We start from the raw sequence: 22,514 nt of genomic DNA, 5'->3' as shown, positions 1-22,514 counted from the left end.
GAAGCAATGGTTGCACAACACTGTGCCTACTTTATCATGTTCTTAAACCATACACCAGGCTTCCTCAAACTTGGTCCTCCAAATGTTTTGAGACTACAATTCCCATCATCCCTGACCACTGGTCCTGCTAGCTAGGGATCATGGGAGATGTAGGTCAAAAACATCTGGAGGGCCAAGTTTGAGGAAGCCTGCCATACACCCTTAATAGAGCTCTATCAGCGGAAGATTTACCTATTCACATCAATGAAGAACGGCAATTTTTTAAAGCATAGTACCAAACAATCTGAAAAATGCAGAAGGGAATTAGCACGTTCAATACTAATTTTCTTTCTACTCATCTTAACTGACTAAGGCTGCAGTCCTATAGACCCTGGGATGGCATCCCTATAGGGTGTTTTAGGATCTCCGAGAGAGAGAGAGAGAGAGAGAGAGAGAGAGAGAGAGAGAGATGCTCCCAGAGAGGAAAGTTGTCTTTATGAGGGCCCTTCCATGCTGACCTGCCCAGTTCTTACAATCTCTTCGTAGTGACACCACCTTCTGTGGTTTGCAGTCAAATGCTCTACCACTGAGCTATACCCCCACTTTCTGTGGTTTGAAAGGTGGCAGCATGTGAAAGGACCTTCTCTGTGGTGGCCCTCAGGTTATGGAATGACCTTGCTCCAAAACTGTTTCTTGGCTGCCGCCACTGTATGCTTTTCAATAATTGGTCAAGATGCACCTCTTTACCCAGACCTTTGCTTGAATGGGTATCTCCCCTTCTCTTACATTGCTGCACACAGCAGTTATGTGCTACTGTTTTGTTACTCTGATATCAGGGGTGTAGGTGTGGGTGTGTTTTTTTAAAAAATTAATTGTACAGTGGTACCTCAGGTTACATACACTTCAGGTTACATACGCTTCAGGTTACACACTCCGCTAACCCAGAAATAGTACCTCAGGTTAAGAACTTTGCTTCAGGATGAGAACAGAAATCGTGCTTCGATGGTGCAGCGGCAGCAGGACCCATTAGCTAAAGTGGTGCTTCAGGTTAAGAACGGTTTCAGGTTAAGAATGGACCTCCCGAACGAATTAAGTACTTAACCCGAGGTACCACTGTACATTGAATTTCTTACAACTGTGGTATTTTTTATTTTATTTTTTGCAATTTGCCCAGGGACCATTTAATGAAGGGTGAACTATAAGTACAAAGAACTAATAAGTAAATAACTAAATCATGGTTGAAATCAAAAGTACTGGGCACAATGTTGAAAAGAAGGATGAGCTTCTTTTGCGGAATTAGACGGCAGCAGCCAAAGTGGGGGGAAGAGTACGGTTCCTGCATTGCTCTCAGTCTGTGACTCATCTTCTGGGAGTGGGACCAGATTGTCTTCTTGTTCCACTTGCATGAGAGGGAAATGAATCCCGAGCAAAGTCAACATGCTGCCAAGTGTGTGTAAAAGAATGCCAGCATCTGTGGTCCATTCTTCTAAATTGCAGTCGAGTAAGGTGGCTTTTGTTGTTGTTTGTTTAAAAAGGAACAGCCCGCATCTTTAAAAAAAGAAAGAAAAGCTCTCCGACTTGTATAAGGTGTTTTGAGGAGCTTAAGGAGACCCGGAGGGGGAAACAGGTTTCAGGGACGTTTACAGGGTTGGACTTGGGTTGTCTTTCAAAATATGACACCCTGTGCAAAGCCCAAATTTGGCACCTCCAAATGGATCTTCTCAATTATGGATCTTCTCAATTTTCCATCGACTCAGCTCAGTGCCCTGTGCAGGGAACCTCCTGCACCACCCTAAATCTGACGCTGACATCTGGGATTGTGGGTGGAAAAGCAGTGCATTATTGCCCTAGAATATGCCAGGGACTGGGCAGAGGAGGAATGGTGGAGACCGCCTCCCCAGCCTGACCCTTCTAGAGAAGAAGAAGACAGTTCAGAATTACAGCAGGGGGTTGAGGGAGGTCACAGCTCAGAGGAAGATGAGGGGAAAAGTTGGGAAATAATGGGAGAGGAGGAGGAGGAAGAGGAAGCACCAGGGGGTGACAGCTGGCAGACACAGTGTCTTTAGAAAGCATTCCAGACCCCACCCCTCTCCCAGAACCTGGTGAGCCTTGAAAGTAGGAGAGCAAATAGCTCAAAGGCAGAGGGCGCTTGTCCACACCCATAGAGCAGATGAGAATGACTAATGAGGAAGTGGGAGAGACAGGGGGACAGACACTCGGGACAATGCCATTATTCAAAAAGCTGGGTTCTAAAGCCTCTCTCTGTAAATACTGAATAAAAAGCGGACGTTAAGAAGCATTTCCTTGTCTTTGTACGTTCCTGGGCAACTGGCTGTGGGAGTTGCTGGCAGCCTCCTGACAGAATAACAAACCCTGCTAAATCTGAGCTCATGATATAGATACAACAATTCTCATGCTGGGATTTCACTTATGGAAGAGCGGAGTGTACAACTACATAAATAAAACCCTCAGAAATGCCACATGCATTTCTCACATGGGTGAGAGAGATATGTTAAACCTTCCCTTCCCTGCTGTAGTCTTGAGGAAAATCTGTCCCCAGAAGCTGCTGTAGTGGAAGAAAGAGTCTCCCACTGACAGAAATGGGAGATTTCCCTCCCAAGGCTAATACCACCTTCAGAGAAGGGATCTATTCATTAGGAACATAGCAAGGTAATAAAGGGTTAAATTAAATTCAGATAATTATCACATTGTGTTTTTAATAGTCTGTTAGGAGCTGCCCACAGTGGCTGGGCAACCCAGTCAGATGGACGATATATAAATGAATTTTTTATTATTATTATTATTATTATTATTATTATTATTATTACATGTCCAAGTTCAATCCCCATATGGGACAACTGCATATTCCTGCATTGCAGGGGGTTGGATTAGACGACCCTCATGGTCCCTTCGAACTTTACAATTCTATGAATCTATGTGCGTGCACACACACACACAGCTGATGCAATTTGCATTTAAAGAAGAACCTGTGCGTTAAATGCAAATATACTTCTACTTTAACTTCTGTTTTGTCACTCTATTAGACCAGGGGTTCCTGCTAAAGAGTTGACTGGAATATGTGCACCATTTCTTCAGTGAAAGGGTCACTTGAGTATCCCACATTATTAACAAACTTCACACTCATCCATGTGCATTATTTCAAAGCGATTTATTTCTTATTTGGCCTGTCTTCATTAAGATAAATAAGCCATGCTTGACAAATGGTATCATCAACCTAACCTGAATATTATTTTTTAAAGATGCTAATGAAGGTACCTTTTTTTCAAAAAGAAAAGAAAAGTAGTAGACCTGAAAGTTTCCCCGTTCAAACAAATGAGTCAATGTATGCAGAAGAGGCTGTGCGGTATGTTGTTTTTATTAATGCTTTGGGAAACTCTGCGCTAATAAGCCCTTTTGTTACAAATAAACAGGCTATTAAGTAACAACTGGGGTGGCGAAGCTCACTGTTCGTTTTAGCTCTTCTGTTTGTGGATGCAGTGAAATTATCAGGCAGTGCTTATTATGGCTGACAATTGCCAGGACTAAATTGTAGATGATTTCTCTCTCTCTCTCTGCTTTTCTGGCTGCTTTGACATGCCTGAGCCAGGATGACTCCTCCTTAGATGAAAACCCTAATGATGATTCCCCAATGACAGAAATGACCAAGACTTTATGGGGCCTCCTGATTCCAGCACTATGCCAGGCATAGCCAGCATCTCCAGAGAAGTGACAGCAGGCCCATCCGCAGCAGGAGACCCATGGAGGAGGATCCTGAGTGGACCACAGTGGCTCTCGCACCTGCAGAACAGATGGAGGAGGTTGACTCCTCAGGGAATGCCCGGGTCAGAAGACTTCGTATGTCTCAAGGTCCAGAAGAATCAGGCTCTTGGGGAATAAGAGGCCTCTTCAGAATGAAGAAACCTTGAAGGCTGAATCCAGGCAACCAGGTTGCATAAGCTCCTCTCAGCTAGCTGAAGAGTATAAGAGTATAAGCCCAGGTCTTTAACAACCCAGTTTATTCTTCTGGCTTCCTCCCCTGACTGATCCTGTGCTACTGACCCCTGCTAATATTTTGCTTTTGAAAACCTACCTAGTTCTACATTGCTTCATGTGCAATGTCACACTTCCCCTTATGACCGCACCTACCTTTGGACCTAAGCTGCTCCTTAGGACCCTGTATTTCTAGGTTGTCCTAATAGCTGACTGCAACCTTTATCCACTGGTGTTTAGGCACCCTGTCCTGGGGCTCTCATTTCTCCTTTGGCTTTGCTCAGGGACGAAGCAGAGCAGAAATCCGTAATTGAGCACAGAAGCAACAACAGCATACGCAGTGATACGGTGGTGAATTTCGAAGTGCCAAAGCTCACCATGACAGCCATCCTAAGCATCCCCCCACAAAGTGAGTCCCATAGCTATGCTCTCATGGAGAATCCAAAAATGCAAGCCACTGTGTTGGTCCATTATTATTATCACACGCCAAAGAGCAGCAGTACAAAGTACAACACCCTATTTCTTGGGAGCAGCAAGATTGCATTCCTGTGCAAAGCTTCCCGGAAGGAAGCACCAGCACTTCCTGGCTCCACTTACCGCTGCCTGCATGGGTTCAAAAGGCATTGGTCAAGGGCTTCTGCTTGCATAATGGGGCTTCCCCACTCTCCTCTCCCCGTGCCCTCCCCCAAACTTGGCTGGGTAGGATTGGGATTATTGCACAAGAGGAGGGGGAATAACATTCCATGTGGCAAGCATACAGAATGTTTGTAACAAGACAACGTTGAATTCTGCACATTCAGCTCTAGCAAGAGATCTTCAGCCAGTCGAAGCATAACCTTTTAGCTTTTAATTAGAAATGCAGGCTTTTTAAATTAGAAATGCAATCTTGCAAAGAGGTGTTGCCATTTCGGCTGCCAGTACGAAGGAGGAACGCTGTCAAAGGAAAGTATACAGCCCCTGCTTGATTTTTTTCCTCATTCTCCGACTTCCTCTAAGCTAATCTATTATCAACAAACTCGAGAGTCTCATTGTCATCACATTCACTTGCCAGAGCGAGGAGAACGCCATCAGTTACCCTGGCGTTCCGGCAGATGACATCATTGCTCCTGCTCTAGCAGAAAAACCCTGGATAGAGATGTACTCCCCTTCCTTTATGCCTCTGAGCATACAGAGGGCTACAATAAACCAGCAAGAAAGCAGTTTGTTGGGTGTCCTATCACATATGAGGGACGTATTGCCGATCCCTTCTCAGTGGTTATGTAGCTCAGTAGCACATCACATGCTTTCAATGCAGAAGGTCAAGGTTTGATTCCTAACATCTCCAGTGAGAAAAGATCAGGTAGCAAAGAGCCCATGCCCCTGGTCTCTGCTGTCACACTGCTACCATCTATGGGGGAAAATAACACTTGAACGCTTGCACTGTTGGTGGCTCAAAAATATGAGATTCCTGTATTGCAAGGGGGTTGGACTAGATTGCCCACAGGGTCCATCCCAACTCTACAATTTTATAATTCTATGAAAGGATGTATACAGCAACAGGGTGAACATCAGTGTTCAGCTGGTCTGCCCTGGACACTTGGATCAGGAGTGTTCAGTGGTATCCAACTAATGAGTCCCATCAGTGCATGGATTTGCACTTGTGCAACGGAACTTTCCCCCTTTCCTCCATCACACACACCCCATGATATCTCCAGATCTGCTCCAGAGGGTTGGGAGAACCCCTAGAGCAGATTTAAGGGGGAGACATAGGGGTGGGAATTCCATTATGCAAGCAGGAATCCTTGTGCTGATGGGATGTATTAGTTGGCTGGGGACTTGGGTGGCGCTGTGGTCCTATAAACCACTGAGCCTCTCAGGCTTGCCAATCGTAAGGTCAGCAGTTCAAGTGTGTGATGGAGTGAGCTCCCGTTGCCTTGTGCCAGCTCCTGCCAACCTAGCAGTTCAAAAGCATACCAGTGTGAATAGATAAATAGGTAGGTAAATGGCATTTCCATGTGCTCTGGCTTCCGTCACAGTGTCTCATTGCACATGATCCAGAAAAACTGTCTGCAAACCAACGCCGGCACCCTCAGCCTGAAAGCGAGATGAGTGCCACAACCCCATAGTCAAATTTGACTGGACTTCACTGTCCAGGGACCCTTTACCTTTACCTGTTAGTTGGCTACCACCCTTTAGATGGAATAATGTGTGCCTTTTTCCCACCCGAACCCCAGAAAACAGCTTCAAATCTAGCTCCCCCCCCCCCGTATTCATAATATAATTTTTGTGTGGCATTTCTGCTGCCAATTGCATATAAAGGCATGGACAATTAAAAACATGGGAAAGAATTCAACATCACATTATGTCCATCATTCCATCAGGGCGAAGCATTGCCAGGTGGAACAATCTACCCTACATTATGTTCTAGGGGTTCTCCTGACCTCTTCCCTCATGAACCAATAATAATAACCTCCCTCCTGAAATCTTTATAAAGAGTGCGAGCCAGAATGGGACGAAGCATTTTGACCATTTTATGCCTGGGCTTTGTCAGCTGCATTGGCTCCCAGTCCATTCCTGGCTCTGTTAAAATTGTTGGTGCAGCCTTTGACCTGCTAAACAGCTTGGGATCAAGCTACCTGACAGACCCACACCTTCCACATGTTATCTGCTTGTGCCATCAAAAGTATGAAGAGCAGGATTGCACGCCACTTCCCAACATCCCTTGATGATTGACTTTGCTGGCTGAAGCTGATGGAAGCTGGACTCCAGAAACATCTGGGCAGCCCCAGATTCTCCATCCTTGATGTAAAACATATGTCCCTGGTGTGTTCAAATGCTGCCTGGTTTTCCAATGAAAAGAAACCCAAGGCATCTGTTATGAAATAACAGGTAAGCTTAAATGAAAAATGTTTAAAGCTGGAAGAAAAGCATAGCAGCTAATTAGCATAAAGGAAACATGCCAACATTATATAGAAGCACTTTTATTCCTTAGCTCTGTAAAATAAACTGCTGACCTGTGATGTTGAAAGGTGGATTGAAAGCAATTTGCAGGCCAGAGAAATCTGTACATTCTCACCTCCTGAAATGTAGGTGTAAAAGATTGCCACTGATGTTTCGGAACTTCAAAACTCCTGGGTGAAAAGTGTAATTTGAAAAGAGCTGCTGTTAGCATCATAGTGCACCTTTGTGGCTGCCATTTGCTGTCCTGTTAAGAGTTCTTTGGAGATATATGCAGTGGTGAGCTCTGGCTTTCAGTGCACATGGATGTACATTGTTTTAATGGTTTAACCATTTCAGATGCACTTTGCCAGCTAACTCAAAGGACAGCTGCTACAAGTTTTCAGTAGAAACCAGCTGTGCACACCACTGATTGGCTAGTACTTGCAACATCACAAACCCACATCCCACCTGCAGAGAAATGTTGCAACAGTTTTTTAAATGACAAATGTTCATGCTTCACTTTTTAAACAATTACATGGATAGCCCATCTGAAGATCATGGAGGGAATTGAAGCAGAGATGACTGAAATCATTGCTTTAATCTCTGGTCAGTGCACTTTGTGCAAGCTGGGCTCATGCTACGCGAGAAAAAACAACAAAACAGCAAGCCCTGTTCAAAGGAACACCTATGTGCTGTGCACATTTTGAGGTCCTGTTCAATTCTGAAATGGATGTGAGCTCTCTTTATGAGAGAAGATATGTCCTATTAATTTTTCCTTTATATGTCACTCATGCAGATAACTCCATGAGCTAGGACAATAGCCCCAACTGACGCTTCCTTCTCTTGTTCTGACGCTTCCTTCCTGATATTTCATAAAACCAATCAATATGCTGCCATATGTCTGACCTGAAGCTGAGGCTCCAATACTTTGGCCACCTCATAAGAAGAGAAGACTCCCTGCAAAAGACCCTGATGTTGGGAAAGATTGAGGGCACAAGGAGAAGCAGATGAGATGGTTGGACAGTGTTCTCGAAGCTGCTAACATGAGTTTGACCAAACTGCAGGAGGCAGTGGAAGACCAGAGTGCCTGGCCTGTTCTGGTCCATGGGGTCACGAAGAGTCGGACACAACTAAATGACTAAACAACAACAACATGTCTGACCTGTCAAATATTCCCTTTATGTGATTTTAAAATTGACCATTTAAAAAACAAAAACAACCAAATGAAGAATGCCCACCCACCCATCAAAGTGGAGTCCTTGAAAACAAGCACAAGTAACTGAATTATCGGTGGTCATTTGGGGATGGAACTGGACATGACCAGACTTCATTTCTGCCAAACAAAACCAAGTCTTTTCCCCTTTTCTTTCTTGGAATACTGAAATAGGACTTCACTTGAATCCCTTTACACATGGTGGACTACTGACAACTGTGTTTACCCAAAGCACTACTCTGTGTAATGGATGATGCCGTATGTTCTAGTTGTTGTTATACTGAAGAAGAATTTTGTTGAATCAGATCAGCAGCCCATCTAAGTCCCATGCGGTATTCTCACAGCCGCCAGCCAGATGCTGTAACATCTTAACATCACATTATTGATGTTTATAAAATAGAAACCGGGTGCTGGCCAATAAGATTTTTTATTTATTTCTATGTGAGATTTCTTGACCGTGCTTTCTCGTAAAGTCCCGGGGGCAGACTGCAACTGGTGTGTGTGTGATAAAAAAAATAAAACAGTTACAGTTATGAAAACAAGTAATGCTGTTCCAACCAGGCAGAACAGTATAGATTTGGTAAAAGAAATGGGTTCCACCCCAAAAAAAACCCCACCTTAGCAGGCAAAGGCCAGCGTAAAGAGGTGTTCAATGAAGATGCTAGATGCATCTTTGTGAGGAAGGAATTTCACAATTTAGAGGCTGCCATAGATAAAGCCCAATCCCGGAACACCATTCCCCACACTTCCAACAATGGTAGAACCACCAAAAGAATCTGGTTAAATTACACCGGATATATTTCCCAAGTGTCAAAAAAGGTTATTTATGTATGCCACTACTGCAGCCCGTGTTTCGTTAGCCCAAAAATGGAAACCGAGCAAGGTCCCAACTAACGCAGAATGGCAACTTAAGCTGATGGAATATGTGCATCTTGCAGACCTAATATAGAATAAGAGAACAAGAAGAACATACATTTAGAGAAGACTGGGAAATGTTTATTGAATATATGGGGGGAGTTGTGTACACTTGAAGACGTTGGCAGCATTAAGATAAATTCAACAGTGCAAATAAGTTTTGATGGATGTAATAATGGAATACTGAATGGTTTAGTTTATGTAAAATATGCAGGGATTTATGGCATGCAAAACAAACTATGAAAAGAGAAGAAGGGAAGTCACTGATATTTTAGGATGTTTAAATGAGCATTCCAAATCATAAAACAGAAAATTTAATAAAAATTATATTTCAAAAAAAATTACACTGGATATAACTGAATAACAATAAAATATCATGAACAAAATTCCCTAGATGCCAGCCAAAAGGATGAGCTTCAGGGATCTCTTTAACTCTAGTTGGAACTTGGAAGACTGCCAACTTTGGGCGGGGCATTTGGAACGTTGAGAAAGTGCCGTGGGCGTCAGTCACAACATGGCTGTTGTAGCTACAAGCTGTGGATTCAGCTTGTGGATGTGTGGCATAACTTAAAATGGCTGCTGTGGGGAATGTGTGTGTGTGGCGTAATGCAAAATGGCTACCACATCTAAAAGAGCAAGAGACAAAAACAGAATGCCCCCCTACACACACACACCAGCTGTCCCAACAATGCTGGTTATGGTTTGGAAGACAGCTATATCAACCACTACTTTGCTTGCTCACCAAAATAAACTTTTTACATCTCTCCTCTGTTCGAAATGAAAAGGAAGGTGGGTGCCCAATCTTGGCGTCCAATGAAACATAGCCATGTTCAAGGGTGTGTAAGTTCAATGTAGGAGAATCCAACCAAACCAGTTGAGACTATTCACAGGAGCCATAGGAAGGGCTGAGGGGTACATTGGAACCTTCAGCCATCATGTTGATGACCCCTGATGTACAGGGTCGTCAGACTTTCAGAGTCCCTAATCCTGAAGCTCAAGCTTGGTGATATGATGGGGTGGTCGACATGTAGTTCAGACCCGATATTTTGCAGGTCTTATGACACACAGATTGCAATCATGGTTTTAGTAATAACAGCAACACCCCTTAGAATCAACTTGCAATGCTAATAAGAGAAAATATCCTTATCTACCTTGAGCCCATATCACATGGATAAACCTGGGTTTGGTAGCAGTAAGGGATGCCTTGGTGTATCACACGTGTTCCCAACACCGGATTTCAAAGACCATGCTCTTCTGCCTCCATTTCTTTAAAAAACACCAAGTTCAGTAACTTGTCTTTTATCTGCCTAACATTATTCACCTGATTTTGCGCAGAAGGTTCAGAAATGGCACTTTTTCTGGATAAATAGCCCAGTTCCCACTGGGACCTGTTGTATAGGGAGCAACATAAAAGAATGAGTCCAAGAATAGTAGACTAGGAGGGGGTAGGAAGCACAAGTTTAATCTATACTTTCCCAAGCTGCTTTCACTGAATCTGAAATTCCCTTGTTTCCTTTCAAGTATGTATTTTCTTTTTCCCGCTGTTAACCGTGTGGATAGGATCAATACCAGTCTTTCATTCCCAGTGTTTGAAATCACCCCCTTCCTACAACTAACTCAAAACAGCGGATGCAAATGATGACTTTAACCTTTTGACTTTAACCTCAAACCTTTGTCACAACAATGTTCCTTCATGAGCTATTCGATTTTGTAGTTTCAGGACTTCAAACTGTGGCTTAAGTCACAGTCATGTCTGTGCATCTGGTGACTCAAAACATGAATGGCCTCTATTGAAAAGTCTTGAGTTCAAGGGGATGCAAGGACAGGGCTTTCTGTTTGGGGTGTTGCAGCCACTGATGTCCTGTTCACACACTGCAAGTCGTCACTGGATGCTGATGAACCTGCACCTGTGAATTAAGCCTTTGTCATCATGCTGAAAACAGGCCATCAGACCACCAATGATAATACAGAAATGGGTGCACCTCTTCAATGGGAGGTTCATTCTATAGAGCAAAACCTTTGGGCCCAACAAGCTTCCTCTGAAAGGTACAGTTTCTCTATGAGCATCCTTCCATCCAGGAGGACCATGCCAACATCCAGTTGAGTTAAAAATGTTCAGTTTGGTCTGTTGCTTCCAAGTTGCCATGTTCTCTTCTGCCCATCCACTTTTTTGCCCATGGTTGTGTGGCTGCAGTAGGGTCAGGGTGTGGTAGTTTCATTGCCCCCTGTTTCTCATAGGGCCCTTTCCTCCACTCCACCCACACCAGGAGTCAAGTAGGAACCATGGACCATCTTCTGAGATTATCATGTGCCAAATTAGATGGATAAATAAAGATGATGGATGGATGGATGAAGATAGATGATAGATAGATAGATGATGATAGATAGATAGATAGATAGATAGATAGATAGATAGATAGATGATAGATAGATAGATGATAGATAGATAGATGATAGATAGATAGATAGATAGATAGATAGATAGATAGATGATAGATAGATAGATAGATAGATAGATAGATAGATAGATAGATGATAGATAGATAGATAGATGATAGATAGATGATAGATGGATAATGATAGATAGAGATGATAGAGTCATTAAACACTGAACATGCCTCTCTTGCACTGTGCATTAAAAACTGCCACTTTCAGTGCTTTCCTACTTGAGTATACTTTCCTAGATATATCTGCATGCCCCAGGACACCCATGCTCACTACGGGACGACTTTTTTCTCCTGGTCACATTGCTGCTACCCATCCAACCCCAAGCTAGACAGCAAGTTTCTTTTGGGGAGGTTGGACAGTCACACCCAACTCTTCGGAAGGTGCATGTGTTACGATGCCAGTGGCAGCTTCCCTTTTTGCCTTGGCCGATGCAAAGCAAACCACTCCGAGACACCCTATGCAACCCTGTTGATTCCATCAAATTAATCAGTCCTCAAAATCAACCACCAAATTGATCGTATTTGAGACAAGTGGCTTGCCAATGTACCCAATGGCAATGCATGTTCTCAGAGACAACATTCAATGATAAAGGGCAAGAGCAAGAGAAGAGGTGGAATACTCACATTCCTTTGAGCCGTTGCCACATCTTCTCCGTGTGGCCTCCTATCGGATACTTTAAAGGAGCGCTTTCCATGCCCGGAGTCGTCTCAGTACCCGTGGAGCCCATGGCCATCAATGTCCAGCCAGCAGTGACAGAATTAGAGTCAATCTCAGCGGCGAGGAGGAAGAGTCTTCTTCAGTTTGGCACACAGACCAGAAGATCTGCACATGTTAGGCAGCAGCTGCTCTCATCTCTCTCGAAACCTATCAGGATTGCAGAGCGGAGGGGAGCTTCTGCCTCAATTGCTGATTCACTCGGCTGGCCAAATCCACACTCTGGGCTGCCTGCCCCCTTCCCTCCGTGCCAACTCAGTCCCTTAAGCACACAGCTCTTCCGACCTCAACACAGATTAATCCATGCCAGTGAGGCAGCAAATGTACCGCTGACCGTTGATGCTCTCCCCGCACTTGTCTCTGGTTCGGTTCAACTGCTGGAGTCCTGCGCACAGAAGCACAGCTGTCTCATTCAAAATGTGCAGGAATCTCTGGCCACGCCGGAATCAATGTGAGCATCTAGAGTGGTCCAGGAGAGGGAACGATTTGTGCGCTCACTTGCTTGCTTGCTTGCTTGCTCGCTCTCTTTTTCTCTCTGCAGTTCACAAAGCAGGGTGCAATCAGGAAGCAGGTGGCTGGAGCCAATCTGAAGTCCGCACCCTCCTTAATCAAGGGGGAGCATCTGCTTAAGCGTCACTGCTTCCCCTTCTCTGCGTTGATCCCGAATTGCTTCTCTGCCAACAAAAGCACCTCTCAGAATGAATAAGCAGAGCAGGCATGGTTGGTGTGCACGGAGCTCCTGCATAAAAGGGAATGAGAGAGAGAGAGCGCTCCACAGGTTGCCATTGAAGGAGTAGGCTCTTAATTGCAACTATTCGGCTTCTCCTAGCAACTCCGCACAGTAGATTACTGTCAAATTAACCCGTTGAAAAAGCAGCAGCTGCAACACAGTCCCCTCAGTGACTCCATTGGGACAGCAGCATGTGCAGTTTCAAAGAGGGGAGTGGGAAAGAAACCTTGGGTGCTGAGTTTTAGTACCTGCTTGCTGGGGCAGGGGGCTGGGGGGGGGGGACAGTATTATTAAGTCTGCAAATAAAAAGCCAAGTGACTGAGCGAATTCTTCTGCCAGTCCTGAAGCAGAGCCCCAAGCCTATTTCTCTAAGCCAGCTCTGGGCTTCTGGCTGCGCAGCCAGCACTGTGAAGCTGCTGGAAGAGGAAAGATTGTGGATCTGCTTCCTGTCGCCTTCTTTGCTCAAAGGTTTACTTGAGTATCGCTGAAGGCTCAGCGTTAGACTAGGGGTCTGGCTGGACATGATTTTGGATCAAATAGTGGTAAGTGCTGCTTTATCAAAACATGAACAAAGGGAACAACCATTTGCTTCAGCTGAAGGTTTGGGGAAAGTCACAAAATTTATCATTTGGGAAACTCTTCCATAAGTGGGAACCATTTCAGGGAATCCTTCTGTTTTCATAAATGAAGATGCTTCTACCAGTTAAGATTATTTACAACATCCTACTTCATTTATAGAGGATAATTGCATAACTTGCAGTTAGGGATGGAAAGAGATTAGAGTCAGTTCTCATCTGAAAGCAAACCTAGGTAGTTTGCACTTTCTGTGCCTTGAAATTTGCATTTCTCCAAATTTTGAAGTGCAGTTCTCCAGCAAAGGAAGACATACAAAAATGGATACCCTACCATAAAGTGTGCATAAAAAGGCATTTATTAGTGGAAATAACATAAAAAATGCATTATAACAGCAAAATTTGCATTGCAAGAATTCACACATTGGGCAAAACCGTGTAGAATTCTCACTAAAATTATAGTGAATTTTCATGATGCAAACCAACATGGAAATGTAGAGAACTGAATTTGACACTGGAAAAATGGGAAACTGCAAAACCATTTGCCCACTGCTACTTGCAGTACTTTGGTAATCCTCATAAAGTAGCCCAGTATTATTTTCCCCATATTGCAGTGTGGTGCGGGGTGAAGAAAAGAGGCTGAGAGAACAGAGGCTCTGAAGTCAGTTCAGAACTGAATGAAATTTGGATCATAGTTTTCAATCTTGATTCACAATCAACACAAAACCTGCTAAGCCTTTCATTTTGCCAACTATCCAGAATCCATACAGTGGTACCTCAGGTTACATACACTTCAGGTTGCATACGCTTCAGGTTACACACTCCGCTAACCCAGAAATAGTGCTTCAGGTTAAGAACTTTGCTTCAGGATAAGAACAGAAATCGGGTTTTGGCAGCACGGCAGCAGCAGGAGGCCACATTAGCTAAAGCGGTGCTTCAGGTTAAGAACAGTTTCAGGTTAAAAATGGACCTCTGGAACAAATTAAGGACTTAACCCGAGGTACCACTGTATATGGAATATGTTAAAAACGAAGCATTTCTCGATCCTATTGATTTCAGCAGATGTATTTTATTTATTTTATACATTGTTTATTTATTATATAAATGCTTTATCCGTTTATAAGGGCATTTTAAAACCACCAGCTCATTAAGCTATCATGGCCATGTACAATTAAATCTTCAAAACGTAATAAAATTACATGGTTGTAAAAGGCAGAATGACCAACCAATGCTAAATCAATTATTGAAAAACTCTTGGTGAAACAAATTCTTGAAAAACTCCTGGTGAAACAAATACTTTTCCAGCAAGCAGCAAAATATCAGGATTGTAGGCATGTGTCTGATTTCAGTTCATAGGTGCGTTACTCTCCCAGAGATACCAGTTGGAGGTAAAAGTGTCCCTTTGCCTGGATCATTGTGACATCAGGCGATTGGCAGGTGGGCACTTGACCACCAGCCCTGTGGTGCTTACCAAATATGATCAGTATATTTCTGCACTAGGCAATTTGTTATGCCTTTGAATGGGTAGGAACAATATTCAGGGAATAATCTGAAGGCCCGCTATACCATTTAGCTGTCTACTTCAGCACCCTAGTGACTCAGCTGCACAGCTGCAAATATAACGTTTTAAGTGCTTTATACAAATGTGACACTAGATGGTGATGGTGAGCTAATGGCAAATTCAATGTATATTTTTAAAACTATTTTTTTTAAAAAGCATCTTCATAGCGTTTTTAATATGTGTCTATATTCCACCCGGGAAAGAAGAGAAAGATTGTGTCTACTGTTAAATGGTAGGGCCAGCACTCCATGAAGTCCTTTTCCTCTCTAGCCCCTCCAGCCTCCATGGTCCGTTCTGTCTTTGCATCTATGGGCAAGTCAACTGCATCAGATTGGGAATCCATGGGGCAGCACAGATAAACAAGTCGGGTAGCTACATGGTTGGAACCCAGTCCATGGCGTCAGGTATCAGGGTTGTGTCTCAGAGCATCCTTCAACAAAGAGAGGCCTGAGCAGGACATTCCAGTGACATCAGGTGGCGGCGTTTCGCCTGCACAATTTGAAATCAAGCCATAAGGGCAACAGCGCAGCCTGCCACACACTGACAATCAGCTTGCCAAGCGCACTAGACAGTGCTTTGCGCAGGCCTTTGAATGGCGGTGACTGCAACCCCGTTTTGAGGTCATATGGCATGAAGATGTAGGGCAGGTGGGTATGCCTTGGCCCCATAGGCCAAAGGGGAAGGCTTGTGAGGCCTGGTTAGGCCCATAGCCACAGTCTCTCCACCAGTGGTGTAGATCTGCTGTTTGCAAATTTAGAAGTTTCACAAATGGGGAAGTATTTTATTCTAAGAATGTGGAGGTCACGTTCTCAGCCTGCAAAGTGGCTGGAGTCAGCAATGCACTGCCGCATCTGTTTTTAAAGATATGCTCAAGAAACTGAACATATTTTAGAGTTTATTTTAGGAAAAGAGAACATCAGCATATATGAACTGTGGTCTTTTGTGGAAATGTTATCAGTTCATTGCTGCCGACTGCTGAGAATTATTGTATAAGATACTTGTTACAGCAGATAAAGTATATATTGCATCATTGTTATTGTTATTACAGCTATTACTTTATTCTTTTTCTATTGTTGTTGTGTTGTTGTTGTTGTTGCTGCTGCTGTTGTTGCTGTTATTTCTTATTATTTTTATTATCACTGTTTCAGTAGTGTCCTTCCTGCCTCCTATTCCTACCCTTGGGTCTCATTGACAAATGGGATGTTTCATTGATGGGGTTTGCCCATACAATTATGACTGTGATCAATTTCTCATTCCCCTTTAGAATAGGAGAACTAATTCTGTCTTTGGGATTTAACTTTGTGATCACAAGCGAATCACAGCATTTCACAAGTGCTGTTAAGAGGGAGCACCACAGAGACGTTTTTAAAGCCCAAACTGTGTTAGCTATCACCCACCCACATTGCTTCACACTTACATTTGCATTGTTTTGCCGAGGGGGTAGATTGAAGCAGGGTGGGAAGAAATGATTGACAAGCTGCAAAAGCCTATCAGAACCTGTTTGCTGAGGTCATTTAGATTGAAGCTACTCAAGAAATTGAAAGAAATAGAGGGACAGGTTTAACTTTAAAAACTCATCATTTTAGCTTAGTTATGCCATAATATATTAGCGCGTATGTCTAGGAATCTCTCTGAAGAAGCAAGATAAATGCACATTATTTCATCTGTAGTATTTCCTCACTTCTTCTGCATGCAAGGACCTGTCTGTGATCTTCATTCCCTAGACTACCTAAAACACTCTGTGTGTATAGATGTACAACCAATAAAACAAACATGTAAACCCTCGTAGTCATTTTTCCTGATGCAAGGCAAAGGGAATGTGTTTATAAGTTTATAAGCAAAGGAATGAACAGTATGAGGCAGAAAGGGACAGGAAATTCACAGCCAGCCATGCTTATCGGCTTACCTGAAGGCTTATCCACACTTACTATTTCACTGTGTCACAGTCCATGCTTTAAAGCTCTATGTCTGAGTGCTCTCTCTCTCTCTCTCTCTCTCTCTCTCTCTCTCTCTCTCGATCCAGAGCATTCTCCGTGAAAACCCGCTCTGTACCACTGAATCAGAGCAAACAGTAATCCATGGAACACCCTGAGCTCCAGGATTGAGGAATGTGTAATTTCCCCCCAACTTTTTGGTGTAAGCTTTCTGGGAATGTTCAGGGAGGCAGGAGAGGATATATTGTTTACTAATATCCTTCCTAACTTCCACTAGCAAGTTCTATAACTTAGCAGAGTTTTACATTCCCCTTTTAAACATACAGTGGGTAGCTGGTTACAGGCTTGTTTAAGCCTCTTAATATTCGATTCCTGGTAAGTCCCCTTGTATCCCTCTTAAAAGAATAAACACACCACAATCTTGTGTAAAGTATATTTAAAAAAGTTTACTCACACATTCAGTTCACAGATGAATCCCTGAAGTTACAAAGTATATACATGTGGATCTACCCCATATTCCCAGTGAGTGCAGACTGGCAGTCACTGCAGTTCACATGATGAAAGGAAGATGGAAAAGAGAGAGGAGGGCTGCGTGCCTTGTGGTTTGTTACCTGCACAGGTAAAGTCACGCTCACCTTTAGTCACATGAAAAGGACGTATGTCCCAGCCCAGGAGGAAACAGGAAGTTCCAACTGGCTGGACTAAACATCCCCTTGCATGTCCACTCCTTGTTTTTCCTAAACAAGGAATGTTGTACTTGACTGCTACTTATGTATCACATCCCACAAGCTTAAGTCAGAGAGATAGCAGCAGAAGCCAGAGTGCTACCTATAAATACATGCTGGCACATTTGGTGAGTGAGGATGTTTGTCTTTCTCATATATTTCTGTATTTTGAATCTGCTAGTAGTTGTTATGCTCCCCATATGTCGACTGTTTTGCTTTATGTTGATGTTTTAAGAGGATGGCTTATCTAATTGTTCTGTCCCGCTCCAAAAGATACAGAACATGGTCAGTCTTAAAAAACCATAAAAGGTTGTTCTAACTTCTGAACTTGCCTTAAGTACTAAGATAGGCAGATAGCTTCTCTTAAATGATGCAGGGCTAGTTGAACCTGCAATTGAGTGGCCAGTCCTTCTATCCTCCTGGCAGATGAACAGTGTGGACTTTGTGGTGTTTCACCAGCTAATTCCAACTGAAGACACCTAGCACAGGACTTGACTAAGCATTGACTAACATTGGCAGCAGTGAAACAGAATCCACAAAGGTCAACCGTGGTTACCCACTTAGGAAAGAAGGAAGGAAAATAAGAGAGAGGAAGGAAAGCAGGAAGGAACATGGATGCCTTGGGTCAAAGGTCAAATGTTTTAGGCATTTTCTATTGTTAAACTTCCCGACTCTCGGTGACACTCTCATTTAGAGAAACTTCAACCATACATTTTGGCGAATGGAATGAATCAAACTTTTGAAAGGGAAACAAGTAGGGGAATGAAGACTATTAATGATTATAACGGGAAAGAGAAGAGGCTAGTTGTGCTGGAAGAAGTTGCCATTGCCCCTTCCTACTGAGTGGGAAACTTTAAAGACAAAGAGGGGAGGGTGCCCTAAGTCATGTACACAAAATAGTCAAGAAATACAGTGGAACAGCAGTGTAGTTTTTAAGCAGAGGTTGGATGGCCGTCTGTCATGGATGCTTTAGTTGAGATTCCTGCATGCAGTGGGCTGGATGAGGTCCCTTACAGTTCTATGATGCTCTGAAATGTTTCCCCTTACACACCCCTAGTTCTCATCTTGGGGGGGGGGGGAGGCAAGATAAACTTCTGAAGAATATATCAGGATAAATGAACCCATTATGACCAGAGAATAAATTAAGTAGCTCTCTCAAATCTGGAACTTGGTACAAAATTTAATAATGTTAATAATTGGACCACTGGACCTTTTCCTTTTGCCTTGGAGAAGTTCTGTTCCATGGGAATCCCTAATGGAGCGGAGAAAAACTGTGCATGTCAAATAATGTTAACATAGTCTGGAATTTAACAGACCACTTGCAATTTGTGCAGTGCATGGTGATAACACTGTGATTAAAGTTTAGCAAAGTGAGGAATGTAGGCAGACATATCGGTGTTTAGATTGACAATGATTAGATTAACTAACTGCTAAGTGTGATACATGCTGCCAATTCAAATGGCACTATCCCAACGAATTAAATAAAGGATGGCAATGAATCTATCTTCTTTTTTTAAGAGGCCGTAAGAACATAATTTCCTCTTCTTTGTATTCTTTGTCGATTGGGCACTTAGGCCTTTAGCCTAAATGAGCTCCCAGTTTTCTGAGGCTGGTCTTCAGTTCCATGTAACTTTCCCCTGAGCGAGATCAGGGTAGGGGTTACTTAACCCTTTTTCTTCTGGGTGTTTGCCCTTTGGAAATTGGCCCCCTTGAATTATTTTTCTCTACCTCTACAGGAGAAATACCACAATATTTGAGGCTTTTCCCCCAGGGAAGAATTGTTGTTGTTTAGTCGTTTAGTCGTGTCCGACTCTTCGTGACTCCATGGACCAGAGCACGCCAGGCACTCCTGTCTTCCACTTCCACAGTTTGGTCAGACTCATGTTTGTAGCTTCGAGAACACTGTCCAACCATCTCGTCCTCTGTCGTCCCCTTCTCCTTGTGCCCTCAATCTTTCCCAACTTCAGGGGTTTTTTTTCCAGGGAGTCTTCTCTTCTCATGAGGTGGCCAAAGTATTGGAGCCTCAGCTTCACAATCTGTCCTTCCAGTGAACACTCAGGGCTGATTTCCTTCAGAATGGAGAGGTTTGATCTTCTTGCAGTCCATGCGTCTCTCAAGAGTCTCCTCCAGCACCATAATTCAAAAGCATCAATTTTTCGGGGATCAGCCTTCTTTATGGTCCAGCTCTCACTTCCATACATCACTACCGGGAAAACCATGGCTTTAACTATACGGACCTTTGTTGGCAACCAGGGAAGAATACAGAAGAACAAATTGCTGAAGGAATTGTTTGCCAATTTCCCCACTAAACCAATCTGAGGTTACATCATACAGCATGAAACATAAACACGGAGGCCTTGGATACAGAAGCTTTCTCTCCCTCCCTCTCTTAGCTAGCAGTTTATAACGTAGTCATTTCAAATACTCCCTTTGCACTGCTCAACAAAGGAAACAAGAAAATGTTCCTGCTGGCTTATTACATTTCCACAAGGACCATAGCAACAAGAAAAAGCTTGTATATATATATATGTATATATATATATATATATATATATATATATATATATGCCACAAACACAACAGATGCCACAAAAAGAAAGAAAGAAAAATTCTATACAGCCTTTTAATGGAGAAGTATAGATTACATCATCTCTGCAATCCCCTTCAAGACTGCAGGGAAGCATTCTGCTCCCAGGCTGATCCACAGAGGAATCCCAAAGTTCCAGTCCTGGAACACAAGTTCGGGCTACAATCTTTCTGTAATTTCTTTATTTTCTTTCTTTCTTTGGTAAAGTTTATGTCCTGCCCTTCAGCATGAAATGGACAAAAGGTGGGTCACAATATTTTTTTGAGCTACAGACCAAAAAATAACCTCATGACAAACCTATAAGAGCATAAAGCAGAACTGACCATTCTCTCCCACCAAAACTGCCACTCGGTCCATCTGTCACGGTAGGACTATGCAGGACTGATGAGGGTCACGGGTGGCGCTGTGGTCTAAACCACTGAGCCTCTTGGGCTTGTTGATCAGAAGGTCGGTGGTTCGAATCCACATGACAGGCTGAGCTCCTGTTGCTCTGTCCCAGCTTCTGCCAACCTAGCAGTTCAAAACCACACCAGTACAAGTAGATAAAAAGGTACCACTGCAGCAACAAGGTAAATGGCGTTTCCGTGTGCTCTGGCGCTCATCATGGTCCTCCATGTGCCAGAAGCAGTTTAGTCATAACCTGGTGAGCTGTCTGCGAGCAAATGCTGACTCCCTCAGCCTGAAAAGCGAGATGAGTGCTGCACCCCATAGTCGCCTTTGACTGGACTTTAGCGTCCAGAGGTCCTTTGCCTTTTTAGCTGCTACACTCTGATGCTCTCATTGCCTGGAAGAAGAGGAAGGTTTTGAACTGGCGCTAAAAGATGGACAATGCTGGCGCTGGACACGCCTCAAGGGAGAGGGTGTTTGGGGGTGCCAATGCAAAGAAGGCTCTCTTGTGAGTCCGAGCACCTCACACATCACTCAGTGATGGGCCTCTTGAAGGAGCATACAGACAGCACTCCTCCAGATAACCTGGACCCAAGCCTTTCAAGGCTTTGTATGTCAAAACCAGATTGAATTAGACTCAGTGACCGACAGGTACCCAAGCGCAGATCCTTACCAGTGTTGTACACACTTTCCTGGGAGTAAGCACCACTGAGCACTAGGGGACTTTATTTTGGAGTAAATGCATTGCATTGCACTACCCAACTCTTACATTGTTTTAAAATTTGCACTATGGGGATTCTCATAGGCACCACATATTTTTTATTATGTTGGTTTGTTTGGCTATCCGGTTTGTGGTTGCCACAAACTGAGGGTTTCTTTAAAGGTGCTGCTTGTCTTAACAACACGTATTTGGCTATCCGGTTTGTGGTTGCCACAAACTGGGGGTTTCTTTAAAGGTCTGCTTGTCTTAACGACACATATTTTATGAAATAATAATAAATATAAAATAATAAAAGGGACTGGATAATGTTGAAGGCAGGCCATAGGACATTCTTTGGATTACATGTCTCACAGGATAGAGAGGGGATAGAGGGCATTTGCGGAGGGGGAGAATCAGAGAGCAATAGGGAGTGCAACCCAACCTTACAAATGCACCTTATGGCCATTTCAAAATTATGTTTCTACAGCCAGGCTCCAGAATTGGAAACCTGGAAGTAGGGTCCTGGGGTTCAGGGGTCAATTAAAGGTCACATAATGGTTAACCCCTCTCCTCCCATTGTCCCATTCTCCTTTTCAGTGTCTCTCAACTCCATGCTGAGGTCACTTCAGCAAATATGAATTTTGCCACACAAGCTCATCAAGGTACCACACTTTTCCACCCTTAGCAGTGTCCAGGCCTGGGACATAGCTGTCAATGTTTCCCTTTTTTAAAGGGAAATTCCCTTATTCTGAATAGGATTCCTCGCAAGAAAAGGGAAAAGTTGACAACTATGGCCTGGGAGCCTCTTTACCTCAGCATGCAAGCTGTTGCCGCTGCTTTCCACATCTGTTTTGTTTGCTCCTACCTGCATACACCTGATTGTATGATGTAGCCAAATCTCTGCAAGCCAGCGCAGGGAAAGGTAAGGATGTTACCATAGCAGCGCCATGCTATAGAAAAAATATGCCGAAGGAGCAGTTAGAGCCTCTTTTTACATAGACACACAGGTGTGTACAGTTGAATTGATTAGTCTACTTTTAAAATTATGAAATGCATTCAGCTACTCGAGGGTGAAAGAAACATGAATCATACCGGCACATTCATCAGAGCGGCAAACCCACGTTGTTGCTTTCTTATGTG

At 43.5% G+C, this 22,514-nt stretch overlaps 1 protein-coding gene across 2 annotated transcripts in view; it reads right to left on the bottom strand.

The window, feature by feature from the left end:
• PDE1A (phosphodiesterase 1A) overlaps positions 1-12,921 on the bottom strand; it is a 135,888-nt gene extending 122,967 nt beyond the window's left edge. Inside the window, exon 1 of one of the 2 annotated variants that reach the window (XM_081024168.1) lies at positions 12,088-12,921. In XM_081024168.1, the coding sequence (XP_080880294.1) occupies positions 12,088-12,197 (110 nt within the window). In that variant the 5' untranslated portion in view covers positions 12,198-12,921. The remainder of the gene's footprint in view (positions 1-12,087) is intronic. The other variant, XM_081024172.1, reaches the window with a different exon arrangement.
• Between the last annotated feature and the right edge of the window lie 9,593 nt (positions 12,922-22,514).

The sequence above is a fragment of the Podarcis pityusensis genome (assembly GCF_964106645.2).
Source record: "Podarcis pityusensis genome assembly, chromosome: 1".
NCBI classification, from domain to species: domain Eukaryota; kingdom Metazoa; phylum Chordata; class Lepidosauria; order Squamata; family Lacertidae; genus Podarcis; species Podarcis pityusensis.
This window is presented reverse-complemented; position numbering and strand designations above follow the sequence as displayed.